Here is a 14,049-nt window from a genome sequence, read left to right as displayed (position 1 = left end):
ACACCTTTTCCCAACAGCAATTTTAAGATCTCTCCACAGGTGTTCAATGGGATTTAGATCTGGGCTCATTGCTGGCCACTTCAGAACTCTCCAGCGCTTCTTTGCCATCCATTTCTGAGTGCTTTTTGACGTATGTTTGGGGTCATTGTCCTGCTGGAAGACCCAGGATCTTGGACGCAAACCCAGCTTTCTGACACTGGGCCCTACAGTGCGACCCAAAATCCTTTGGTAATCCTCAGATTTCATGATGCCTTGCACACAGTCAAGGCACCCAGTGCCAGAGGCAGCAAAACAACCCCAAAACATCATTGAACCTCCACCATATTTTACCGTAGGTACTGTGTTTTGTTCTTTGTAGGCCTCATTCCGTTTTCGGTAAACAGTAGAATGATGTGCTTTACCGAAAAGCTCTATCTTGGTCTCATCTGTCCACAAGACGTTTTCCCAGAAGGCTTTTGGCTTACTCAAGTACATTTTGGCAAACTGTAGTCTTGCTTTTTTATGTCTCTGTGTCAGCAGTGGGGTCCTCCTGGGTCTCCTGCCATAGCGTTTCATTTTATTTAAATGTCGACGGATAGTTCGCGCTGACACTGATGCTCCCTGAGCCTGCAGGACAGCTTGAATGTCTTTGGAACATGTTTGGGGCTGCTTATCCACCATCCGGACTATTCTGCGTTGCAATCTTTCATCAATTTTCCTCATCCGTCCACGACCAGGGAGATTAGCTACAGTGCCATGGGTTGCAAACTTCTTGATAATGTTGCGCACTATGGACAAAGGCAAATCTAGTTCTCTGGAGATGGACTTGTAACCTTGAGATTGTTGATATTTTGCCACAATTTTGGTTCTCAGGTCCTCAGACAGTTCTCGTCTCCTCTTTCTGTTGTCCATGCTTAGTGTGGCACAGACAGACACACAATGCAAAGGTTAAGTGAACGTCTCTCCTTTTTATCTGCTTTCAGGTGTGATTTCTATATTGCCCACACCTGTTACTTGCCCCAGGTGAGTTTACAGGAGCATCACATGCTTGTAACATTCTTATTTATCCGCAGTTGTGAAAGGGTGCCAATACTTTTGTCCAGCCCATTTTTGGAGGTTTGTGTGACATTATGTCGAATTTGCTTTCTTTCCTCCCTTTTTTTGTTTTGTCCCAATACACACAAAGGGAATAAACATGTGTATAGCAAAACATGTGTTAATGCAATACGTTTCGTGAGAAATACATGATTTCCTGGAGAAATATCAAGGGTGCCAACAATTTCGGCCATGACTGTATATATATATATATATATATAGAGAGAGAGAGAGAGAGAGAGAATATTCCAATATTCCAAAAATGTTTTCATATGGGACTTTACTGCTTCCACATCAATACATTTAAACAAAATGCTCACATAGTAAACTCAGCATTTCTAATACTTGCCCTACCTCCATATTGCATGTACACACTCCATTTTCTCCAACATATCTGTATCTATATCTATGGACTGTTTTGTGCTATACAATGATTTGAACATTTCCAATGGATTCCAAATGATTCTCATTAACAAATATTCAACGAGTTCACAAATATAAATAAATCGTAGTAAAATAAAATTAGTATATATGTATTTATTTTTACCTTTAGTATATCACCATCATGCAGTTGAAATGTTCTAGCTCTTAAATGGATTCCTTTTCCTGGTTGAGTCTCTATTCTGTAAATACATTCATGATTGTTGTCATAGTTTGCAGGGAAATTTGGAGACAGCAGTGTTCCTTCATTTCCGGTGATTGTTGCTCCACATTCAGCTGAAGACAATGGGTATATTAAAAACAAATGATTTAAAAAATGGTGAATTCTAATTGTACTTCATTGTTCATATAACAAAAATTACACAACTTTTTTTTAAAAAAGTGTTACAGCTATTTCTGAAGAAATACATTTAAAATGTAACATTCTAAATTCTGATTTAAAGCCACCAACTGAGATTACTGGAAATTGCATAGAGCATTCATGCACATAGGTGTAAAAGCAGTTTTAGAAAGTTAGCATCGCCATATTCACTGTGCAATTCAGAGCATTATCCTATGTGCATTGCTGACAAATACAATTTCTATATTACCTGGGAACGTATTGGGAGCAAGTGGTAGTTACCATCAAGTGATAAACAAATTGGCCAACACTAATCCCTCCCCATTCTCCAAATAATTTATTGTGTGGGAACTTACTGGGTTACAAAAAGCTTTGTCCCTTTAAACAACAGTCCACAGTAAATTGCAGCACTGACATCAAACACGGTGATCCTAACAAAGGTTAACTAGGATGTCAAGAGGGACTACCCACATTAGCTACTTTATTATATGGAGCATTGCCCCCTTAAGGGTTGCTCAGTAATTTTCAGGTTCTCTTTCTGAAAGCCCAACCTCTGCTGACACCACCGCACTCTTGTGACCAGAATAAATCTCCACTGTAAAACTGACTCACACACAAGTTAGTGTAAATCAATATGAAGTTTATATTGAATTTGAAAGTAGCTTGATCAAAAAGCACAATAAAACATTGGCATGGGCAACAAATATAATCACTCTTGTCGACGTTAAGTAAAAGTAACAGCATCCATAGTAACTGTAAGCAGGTCTGCTTTCACAAGTTCCCTATGGATAGGAATACCCAGCTAAACTTATTATTAAAGAAGGATCTCCCTAAACAATGTCTTCAGTAGAGGAGGGTTGTTAATGGATCATCCCCAGCAGAGTATCACTGACCTGGGATTCACAACCTAGATAAATTGATGCTGAGAAAAAAAGCTTTACTTGTTTCTATCCTGAGCCCCCAGATACAGATTTACGGTACCTGTTTTTACCCTGTATTCATTTATATCAGGTAAAAATCAAATTGGCACCTATACCTAGTCTGACCTACTCTTGAGTTCTCCTTTCCCCTAAATAACAATAGCAGCAGTTTCCAGCCCCTTGAGGTTGCTTGAGTTTTCAACATTTTTACTCTTCCTGTTATGTGGCTGATTCTATTGTTTTCTTTTTTGTTACAATTCTTACAATCCAGAACTCATGTATGTAGACTACTTAGCCCTATCACTGTTCCAAATATATCTACAATCAGAACGTCAAGATATGCACTCCTTGCCTTAAAGCTCAGCCATCTATGGTACATGCTTTAGCTATCTGCCTCTCTAGTAAAATAGCTGCTTAAATTGCTTCTTATTTATCTTTGGCATTGACAGGTCTTTCACTCAATCACAAGGGTCTTATCAGCCCATATTAAAGAAAAGCTACACTATATTGCCATATTGCCTGCCTTTACACGCACGTGAACTTTAATGCCATCCCAGTCTTAGCCCGCAGGGTTCAATAATAATTGGCCCACCCTTTGCAGCAATAACAGCTTCAGCTCTTCTGGGAAGGCTGTCCACAAAGTTTAGGAGTGTGTCTGGGAATGTTTGACCATTCTTCCAGAACCGCATTTTTGAGGTCAGGCACTGATGTCAGATGAGAAGGCCTGGTTTGCAGTCACGGCTCTAATTCATCCCAAAGGTGTTCTATTGGGTTGAGGCCAGGACTCTTTGCAGGCCAGTCAAGTTCCTCAACCCCAGACTCGCTCATCCATGTCTTTATGGACCTTTGTGCACTGGTGCGCAGTCATGTTGGAACAGGAAGGGGCCATCCCCAAACTGTTCCCACAAAGTTGGGAGCATTACATATTCCAAAATGTCTTGGCATGCTGACGCCTTAAGTGTTCCCTTCACTAGAACTAGGGGGCCAAGCCCAACCCCTGAAAAACAACCCTACACCATAATCCACCAAACTTTACACTTGGCACAATGCAGTAAGGCAAGTACCGTTCTCCTGGCAACTGCCAAGCCCAGATATGTCCATCGGATTGCCAGACATATATCACCAAGTGCAATGCAAATTGTCGGATGCAGTGGTGCACGCTGCCACTGGACTCTAGAGCAGTGGAGACGTGTTCTCTGGAGTGACAAATCGTGCTTCTAAGGCTTGGATGCAGCTGCTCGGCCATGGAAAGCCATTCCATGAAGCTTTCTATGCACTTTTGTTGTGCTAATCTGAAGGCCACACAAAATTTGGAGGTCTTTAGCTACTGACTTTGCAGACAGTTGGAAACTTCTACGCACTGTGCGCTTCAGCATGCGCTGACCCTGATCTGTCATTTTACATGGCCTACCACTTCATGGCTGAGTTGCTGTTGTTCTCAGTTGCTTCCACTTTGTTATAATACCATTAACAGTTGACCGTGGAATATTTAGTAGCAAGGAAATTTCACGGATGGACTAATTGCACAGCTGGCAACCTATCACGGCACCATGCTTGAATTCATTGAGCTCCTGAGAGTGACCCATTCTTTAACAAATGTTTGTAGAAGCAGCCTGCATGTCTAGGTGCTTGATTTTATACACCTGTGGCCATGAAGTTGATTGGAACAGCTGAATCAAATGATAGTGTATATAGAGTGGAGCTAAAAACTGAAAAGTGTCCTCATGTGCATACAAACAAATTAACTTTCACTCTCTGAAACAACCGCAATTCTCACATAGGAACTTCCCACATTTTTGCTAGTGTTTCTAAGAAGCAGAGGGAAGTGGTGATTGCTATCAGGGACATTGTATCTTCCACAAGTCCTACTTTTGGATCTTGAAAATAGAATGACATTAACTTATTAATCAAAGTTTAATAGAGCAGGCAAGTGAATAGTCCATATTCATAGGTCCCCTGAAAAAAGCCTATTGGCTGAAATGCATTGGAATGGAAAATGTAGTGTGGATGTCACATTGCTGCATATCTGTCAGCAGCAGCTTTCTATGTTACAGTGGTTTTGCATTGATTTATCAGTCCGTTTGTTTGGCATGCTATGCATGTGATTTTAATGGCGCAATAAATACTACACTATTACTATCTTTGCTGACTCCTGTGTGATTTTTATTTGCTACAGCTTGGCTGGGTGCTGGGAACTGGAGAGGAAAGCACTGTGAATGGATGCATAGGTTACCCTGGATGACACATACCTATGATGATATGCTAAGCTTGCTACACAATTCCTAGCAAAATTTCTGGTGAGTGCTCATTTCATAAGGTGGTGCTTTTTTAGACTGGGAAAAGCCTGGCAACAATATGAATCTTTCATGTAGGATTTATAATACATATGTTTTCTGGACTATACAAGACTTCTTTGCACTTTACTAGCACTTTGTGCACTTCTATACATAAATACTTCATTTGTATTGTGATATCATACTGCACTTTGGGATTCATGTATTTATATTTGTGTTAATTGTTGCACTTTACATAGATATGTGATTTGCTGCACTCTGTGATTAATTATTGCACTCTGATTGTGTGGTGCTGCAGGTGTTTATTTTTATGATTTCATATGCTTTTTGTATATCAACTTCAGTACACCAGCCTGTGCATTTTTTTCCCTGACCACTGCCAATGGCTATAGCTGCCAGCAGTGTTCATTGTATTCTGCCAGTTGAGGAGGCCCTCTGATGATAGAACACAGTAGCTCTGTGGAAGAAATTCCCCCATCAACACTGATTGTGTTGGTGGGGGAGTCAAGCAATTTTCTTTCCTTCGACCTGTGGATGAAGGAAAGAAAATTGCATAATGTATGACCTGCCTTAATCTAGTACAGAATAGCTATTTGTATCTTTGATTGTTTAATTGCTACAGTTAACATTGTACTATTTTACTCTTTTTTGTGATATAAATGTTTTAGCAAACCTTAACCAATTTTATTTTTATTTTTTTGGATTAGGAAAGGTTTAAAACCCTGTTATGTTTCCTCACTTTCAGTGCAAGATACAAGGCTCACTAGGAAAAGTAGAGAAGGTGTATTTTCCCAATCAGGATACTGTCACAATCGGGGTCAGGCTTGAAGGCCAGTGACTATAGCAGTGGAAAGGCTCACACAGAAGCCAGCAGGATAAATATACAAGGAGATTCCCCTGGTGGGTTATGTGGGCTCACCCAAAGCGTGGGGTCTAAAAACTTACTGCTCCTGATGGTGCAGATGGGTTTCTCTGTATGCTAGGGGCAGTTCAGGGTCCTCAGGATTGCCCCACAAGGAGGTGAGCAAGCCAGGGTGTAGCAGAGCATGTAACAGGTAGGGGTCAAGCAGAAGCATCGTCAGTAAACAAGTTGTTGGTAACAAGTTGTTGCAGGTTGGGATAAAACAGAAGTCGAGGAACAAGCCAAAGGTTAGTAACAAATGGTTTCAGGATGAAATCAAGCATAAGCACAGTCAAGGAACAAACCAAAGGTCAGTAACAAATGGTAATGGAGATGCAGATGGCAGCAGGAGTGTAAGTTGCAAGATGTTAAATGGAGAAGAGCACAATAATCTGGCAAACAGGAAGTGCAAAGACATGGCTAAAATAGGAACTTAATGGTAGGAATAAGGAGTTAGAAGTTCACCAGAAACAAGATAGAAAGGACGTTTGTATCTCTTTTGCTGAGCCACCTGGACAGCTCCCTGCCTGAACTCTTGAACAGACAACAATAAAACTGCAGAGTACAAAATCTTCTCCAAAATAAAGGAAAAATAGGTTTTGATTTTAGATACTTTAAAGTGACACTGTAGGTTAAAAAAATGTATTCAAGTAGGTACTCTTAACTCAAAAAAAGTACCGTCTATTGCTCTCAGCCTCCTCCAAATCCCAATTATTTTTTAAAAATAAGAATATTGTTTGCTGCACGTTTACTTGTTTTTTTTTGTAGATTCAACAGGCTCATTACATTTACAAGTAGTTCCTTTTAATAACAACTTATTCAGTTGAAAGCTAGAACATGATTGGTTGCCATGCACAGCTGCACCAGATTCTGTCTGCTCTAATTTTAGTAAATTTCCCCCAAAGAAGACCGTACATGCTCACTTTTCTCATCGCTCACTCTGCTAAATGCCATTCTGTTCCTGAGAAATGACCTTTCAAAACCAACACTTTCCAGTGTCAATCTTCTGGGTCCATTGCATCTCCCTTGCTTGCCATTATTGAGCTCTGTGTCATTTCCCTGAAGACTTTGGAGAAGGGGAATGGGCATTTCTTAGGATCTGAGATGCATGCGTTCAGCAGTGCAGGTAGTGACAAAGGTGAAAATGTACACTGTTTTTTTTAGGCACAACTTCACTGAGAACATTTTGTATTGTGATGTCTGGTTGTGAAATATTAAACCACAATACAATGCACTTGTTTATACTACAATTATTTAGTATTCTCTTTCAGTATTATAAAAGGTAATTTTTGCATGTACATATCTCCTAAATCATATCAGCATGGCAGCATAAATATTTGTCCTCCAAATACATTTCAAATCATAATCCATTCTATGTGAAATAAATGTAATGTGGGCACTGTTAAGTATGCAAACAGGTATTTGAAATTTTTCTAGTGGAGCTATGACTACACACCATCTTCATTTTGTTACAAGCACAAATATTCCATACTGTTCCTGTGACATAAATGGCAGCTGAAATCCCATATTTAAAGCTAAGATTGTAATAGTCTGAATATTTTAATCAAATAACCCTTATGTGTTGGATTACATTTGCATAATAAAGAGTATAGCAGTGCTATGAATGGTTGGAACATCCAATACCATGTAGAATATCCTATATTAACCACTTGCCTACTGGGCACTTATACCCCCACCCTGCCCATGCCAATTTTCACCTGTCAGTGCTGTCGCACTTTGAATGACAATTGCACGGTCAAGCAAAATTGAACCCATATGAAATTTTTATCTTTTTTTCACACAAATACATCCATTAGCGATGGTATGAGGTGTTTCATTAGTTGTTGGAGATAAGACATCAGGGTCTCAGGGGCAACTGATTCTGGAATGCCCCGGAATTTTATACTATTCTTTCTTGAGCGGTCTTCCAGATCCGCTATTTTAAGTTTTAATTGTTGTAGTTCTGCTCAATATGTGCATCTACCATATTGTGAGCCATATGCAGGTCGCCCATTTTATATGTTGTAGTCATGCTCAGTATGTGCATCTACCATATTGTGAGCCGTATGCAGGTCGCCCATCTTTTATGTTGTAGTCATGCTCAATATGTGCATCTACCATATTGTGAGCCGTATGCAGGTCGTACATTTTTTATGTTGTAGTCATGCTCAGTATGTGCATCTACCATATTGTGAGCCGTATGCAGGTCGCCCATCTTTTATGTTGTAGTCATGCTCAATATGTGCATCTACCATATTGTGAACCGTATGCAGGTCGCCCATTTTTTATGTTGTAGTCATGCTCAATATGTGCATCTACCATATTGTGAGCCGTATGCAGGTCGCCCATTTTTTATGTTGTAGTCATGCTCAGTATGCGCATCTACCATATTGTGAGCCGTATGCAGGTCGCCCATTTTTTATGTTGTAGTCATGCTCAATATGTGCATCTACCATAATGTGAGCCGTATGCAGGTAGCCCATTTTTTTTCAATATTATTCAGTCGTTTTGTATGTTCTTGTACAGGGTTAGATATATGAGCTATGACCGCTCACAGTGTAGAGTTTGTCTTAATGACAATAGCATATTTTTCATTGTCAGCTCAGATACTGGCTGGTCAGATGCAGGAAATGCTTCAATGGCTGACTGCAGCTGTGAGTGAGCTTCATGAGGGATGGCAGGCATGTGGGGTTCTAAACGTGTGGGATCCTCTATTCTGGGCCTTGATTTTGCTGGGCTCTTGGCTGCAGAAATTGTGTGCTGGGTAAAAGTCTGTCAGCTTCCGTGGCTGACAGGGAGACTTGAAGCATCTGGGCATTGTGTCAGGTGATTCCAAGGGAGGAGAGCTTCCCTTCGGTGATCGTTTGATCTCCTTGTTGCGGCGCTAGTCGGTGTTCGGCCGGGATAGCTGAGGAGCTCTGTTAGTGAGCATCCATCACCAGAGCCAGCAGCGCATGAGCCCCATGTAATATATGTTTACATTTTCATAACAGTAGATCTAATTCATATTATTGCTATATACCATATTTTGTGTTCACTGGAATATTCCCAGAATGTTGATTATTTCTATTATCTGATTTTATACCTCGGTAAAAGTATTTTGGAAAAGGCACATTTAACTTAACTCTGAAAACCCTTATGTTAGTGCAGTGATATTGATAGCTGATTGATTTCAGTCCCTTAGACTTCAATTGCAGGAACTACAGTAATTCTGTACAAATTATGCACAGGGACAAAACATCACCTGATGGTATCATATTATTCACATTAATATTTAAGTGGAAACACAATTCACATGCCACCAGCAGTCTGTACAGATTATTCTTCCTGCAGTTCTCCTTTATTGAGAACCAGTCATGACTGGGTTTAACCAATAATTTGAAAATGTACTTATTATAAATGAGCAGGCTTAAGATATAAGATAGATGTTAGTCACGTATTTTAGCTGAAATCAATATGCATGAAGATGACTCTAGGCCAGCCAATAGGTGTGATATGATTGTTTTAAATTTATTGTACACAAAGTTTAGCATGTGGATTCATATAGGATCCAATACAAACATAGAAATGAAATATGGTTGTAGAGGTAAGATGAGATGGAATTTTTTCTTTAAATTTAAGTAGATTAAAAATGCAGTCTGTAACAATCAATATGACCATACAGTCCATATTGTTAAGCCTTAGTCTGTGTTCAGCTTAAAGGCTACCTATAAATACACTATATTGCCATAAGTATTGGGATGCCTGCCTTTACACGCACATGAACGTTAATGACATCCCAGTCTTAGTCCATAGGGTTCAATATTGAGTTGGCCAACCCTTTGCAGCTATAACAGCTTCAACTCTTCTGGGAAGGCTGTCCACAAGGTGTAGGAGTGTGTCTATGGGATTGTTTGACCATTCTTCCAGAACCGCATTTGTGAGGTCAGGCACTAATGTCGGACAAGAAGGCCTGGCTCGCAGTCTCTGCTCTAATTCATCCCAAAGGTGTTCTGTCAGATTGAGGTCAGGACTCTGTGCAGGCCAGGCAAGTTCCTCCACCACAAACTCGCTCATCTATATCTTTATGGACCTTGCTTTGTGCACTGGTGCACAGTCATGTTGGAATAGGAAGGGGCCTTCCCCAAACTTTTCCCACAAACTTGGGAGCATTAAATTGTCCTGAATGTCTTGGTATGCTGACGCCTTAAGACTTCCCTTCACTGGAACTAAGGGGCCAAGCCAAACCCCTGAAAAACGACTCCACGCCATAATCCCTCTGCCACCAAACCTGCCACTTGCCATAATGTAGTCAGGCAAGTGCTGTTCTCCTGGCAAGCGCCAAACCCAGACTCATCCATCGGATTGCCAGACAGAGAAGCTTGATTCATCACTCCAGAGAATATGTCTCCACTGCTATAGAATCCAGTGGTAGCATGCTTTACACCACTGCATCTGACGCTTTGCATTGCACTTGGTGATATAAGGCTTGGATGCAGCTGGCAGGCCATGAAAACCCATTCCATGAAGCTCTCTACGCACTGTTGTTGTGCTAATCTGAAGGCAACACAAAATTTGTTGGTCTTTAGCTATTTGCGCAGAAGTCACCAACTGACTGCAGAGCTCTGTGCGCTTCAGCATCCGCTAACCCCACTCTATCATTTTACATGGCCTACCACTTTGTGGCTGAATTTCTGTTGTTCCCAGTTGCTTCCAGTTTTTTTAAAATACTACCAACAGTTGACTGTGGAATATTTAGTAGCAAGAAAATTTTACGGATGTACTTATTGCACAGGTGGCAACCTTTCACTTGAATTCACTGAGCTCCTGAGAGCGACCCATTCTTTCAAAAATGTTTGTAGAAACAGTCTGCGTACGTAGGTGCTTGATTTTATACACCTGTGGCCATGGAGGTGATTGAAACACCTGTATCTCATGATTTGGAGGGGTGCCCCAATACTTTTGGCAATATTGTGTATATATTAGCTACCTTATCTATCTATACAATAAGAATTAAACATATACAACCCAGTGTTATATAATTAGAATATTCTGAAAAATGCAAATCTGCGCTAGTTTTCCATAAAAACATAGCAGCTGCCACATTATCCTGATACTAGACATTCAAAATTTATTTAAAAAAAAATATATTAGTTTGTGCATTTTTTGGAATAAGTATATAAATAGAAGCCTCCTCATTTAATTGTGCTTTTCAGCATCATAATCTCTGCTTACCAGTGCTTTCTTGGAGAACTCAGTGGTCCCATTACAGACATAAAAGTTCAAGAATTGTTAGCAGAAATAAAGGCAATGATTAAAATCTGCATAGCTGTTTGTTTTTCTGATCAGTTCACTTGATTCTTGTTGCCAGGTGCACTGTGCTCATCTCCAGTTGTAAGCACACAACTCAATTTTTCCTTTGGGACATCCATCAAGATTGAAGCCTTATGGGATAGGGAATTGCAAAGTAACTTGTAGAGAAAGTTAACATGATTCCCTTTAAATGCTGAATGCAGATTTATCAGACTGCTGTGTTTTCTACGTTTGAGCAATAAGCAAAAATCATCAGGGAATTATTTACTTGCATGTGTTAACTGCATTATTTCTTCCCTGCCTCACAATTAAATTAACTAGTGTAAATTAAAACTCAATAATGGTCTTAGTTTTATTAAAGTAAGGTTAAGAGACCAATTTTATTTGAACTGCAGTCATAGGCACAAGTAGAATAGATATATCCTTTTTTATCTTTGTAGCTTTACAAAGTATCTGCTGACATCTATTCAAACTGAATAATTATGCTATGCATCTTACAGTATATATACCTTAAAGAAACAGATTGATGTGACATTAATCTAACTGCTAGCCGACATAAAGGAAAACAGAACAGTTAGAATGACAGCTGATAGTATCCTCTAAGTTATATATTTAGCTGGCATATAAGAACTGGTTTCCCTAGCATGAAAAAAAAAATCAGAGGACATTTCAAACTAAATTCGCTTATCTCTCATACCCTTTCCAATATGCTAGCCAAGTCCCCCCCTCTACCTCCCTAGATGCATACTTTCTTACTTTGCAGTCATGCTTGAGAACTCCATTCTTTGTTTACATTCAGTTGGAAATCCACAGTGTGTCAGCCACACCATACAGTAGAAATCTATAGTCTCTTAAGCACTGCCTACTTTGGGTCACATGCAACAAACAAAGGTCATGAGCAGGATTGCAAGGTAGTTATGTATCTTTGGTGGTGTGGCTAGACTAGCATAGTAGGGTGGGGGGGTGGATAAAATCACTTGAACATGCACTTATCATTTAATGTGCCAGTGTCTCAATATCAAAGCTCTGCCCATCTGCGAGGTGATGAAGATTTTTTTTTTTTTCACACTGATTGCTTTTACACCCATATAGGATGTAAATGCAATCAAATCTCCTTCTCTCTGTCTGCATTCCTGCAGCCATTGAGAACTACTGTGTGAGCTGTGATTGGTCACAGATTGTCACATGGAATAGTCTTGTACCATGTGACCTCTGTGATCATTCACAGATTTCACACGTAGTAAGCAATGTCAGAAGTGACATCTTGCTTACTACTCTGCATGTGATCACTGATCGCGGTGCTGCGCACTACCAGGAAGCGCACACAAGCAGGGGGCGGGGAGGCCGTTTATAAATGGCCACCCAAACCTGCGCTGCCACTGTCCGGCCATTTATATACAACCGCCGGACGGGAGGTGGTTAATACCAAGAAAATATTTATACCACGATTCTCGAAAACAATTATGTAATCATACTTTTGAACACCTTATTCATCAAGAAACATTTATAAACATCAGGGTATTCAATGGATTAAAACAAGCTGTCAGAATGAGGAAGGGAATCCTGTGACACATTAGAATCCCACCCCCCATTCAGTTATTCTATAACAGGCAGTGTGAACAATGAAATAACCTTTCTTAATGGTAAAGGAGGGAGTGAGTCCTAATGCAACTTTTTTACAGCAGCTTAGCCTGGAGCCCACAGTTTTAACAATCATAGCACTGGAGATTCAGAGATAGGAAGAGGGCAGGTCATCCCAGTAATTATTTCTCCAGGATCCAATTGCCTGCATGGCGTGGAGCATACTCGAGCCGGGAAAGGTGTGCGGTGATCAGGCTATTTCTTCCTATTTCTACAGCATGGATTGGGTATTGACAAACCTTTCTACATCCTGTGCCCTCACTAGTCAGTGGAGTCCAATTCATCAGACCTTGCATTTATCATAGGTCACAGATTTATATAATAGAATGGTTGTTCCTTAGTGAGTGACTGCATTAATTAAGTGCTACATGGGTTACATAGAATTTTAAGAGACAATGTATATTTATCTTTGCTTCACCCTTTGCTCACTCAGCTGGTTTTATTTTACATGTTAAAAAAATGATTCAACTTCCTGATCTAGTGCCACATTGAAGGGTACTGGAACACAGCAGCTCCCACTGAGAATGAAAGAAAACCTGCTGGGTAGGAACCTCTTGATACCAGATCACCTGATGCTTCATACAGGGAACGGATATATGGAGCTGTTCCTGGGTAAGACTCAAACCTGCTCATAGTCTGTGCTGAGACAGCTATGAGACACTAACACAGCTCTCAATCCCAAGATGGCTGATGGTGCAGACTCAAGGTGTATTAGAGCTGGTTCCTATCCCCTTCTCCTCTGAACACAACAGGGAAAAACTCTCATGAAAGGATCGCATAAGCAGTGGCATCTCTACTGTCCCTTATGATCACCACAGGGGTGGAAAGAGCAGTAGAAGTTGGCATCAGTGAATTGAGGAGGGAGACAGAGAGTGAGCAAAGTACCTATCTGAGGCAGAACTCTAAGATTCAACCCCAGAAAAATAATCTCCCACAGGCTAACACCATTATAGAGACACTCAAAGATCTAAGAAACCCTGCTGAAGAAAGTCAAGGATTTGGAGATCTGGTCCAGGAGGAACAACTTAAGCATAATCTGTTCCCCAGAATCCTACAAGGTGAGCTCACTGCTAGAATTATTTGCCACTTCTATAACTAAAGAATTAGGGCTCCAAACTCCCTACATAGCAGAAAGAGTCCACCACT

General features: G+C 40.3%; 1 protein-coding gene across 1 annotated transcript in view; it reads right to left on the bottom strand.

The window, feature by feature from the left end:
* Window positions 1-14,049, bottom strand: part of LOC149464866 (CUB and sushi domain-containing protein 1-like) — a 1,089,704-nt gene that overhangs the window by 230,066 nt on the left and 845,589 nt on the right. Inside the window, exon 24 of the mRNA XM_089673951.1 lies at window positions 1,622-1,791. Coding sequence (XP_089530077.1) covers window positions 1,622-1,791 — 170 coding nt within the window. The remainder of the gene's footprint in view (window positions 1-1,621; window positions 1,792-14,049) is intronic.

This window comes from Staurois parvus, unplaced genomic scaffold (assembly GCF_062004578.1).
Source record: "Staurois parvus isolate SC_StPar_1 unplaced genomic scaffold, SC_StPar_1.0 ptg000146l, whole genome shotgun sequence".
Lineage (NCBI taxonomy): Eukaryota > Metazoa > Chordata > Amphibia > Anura > Ranidae > Staurois > Staurois parvus.
Note: the sequence above shows the minus strand (reverse complement) of the source record. Positions and strands in the feature narration are given on the sequence as shown.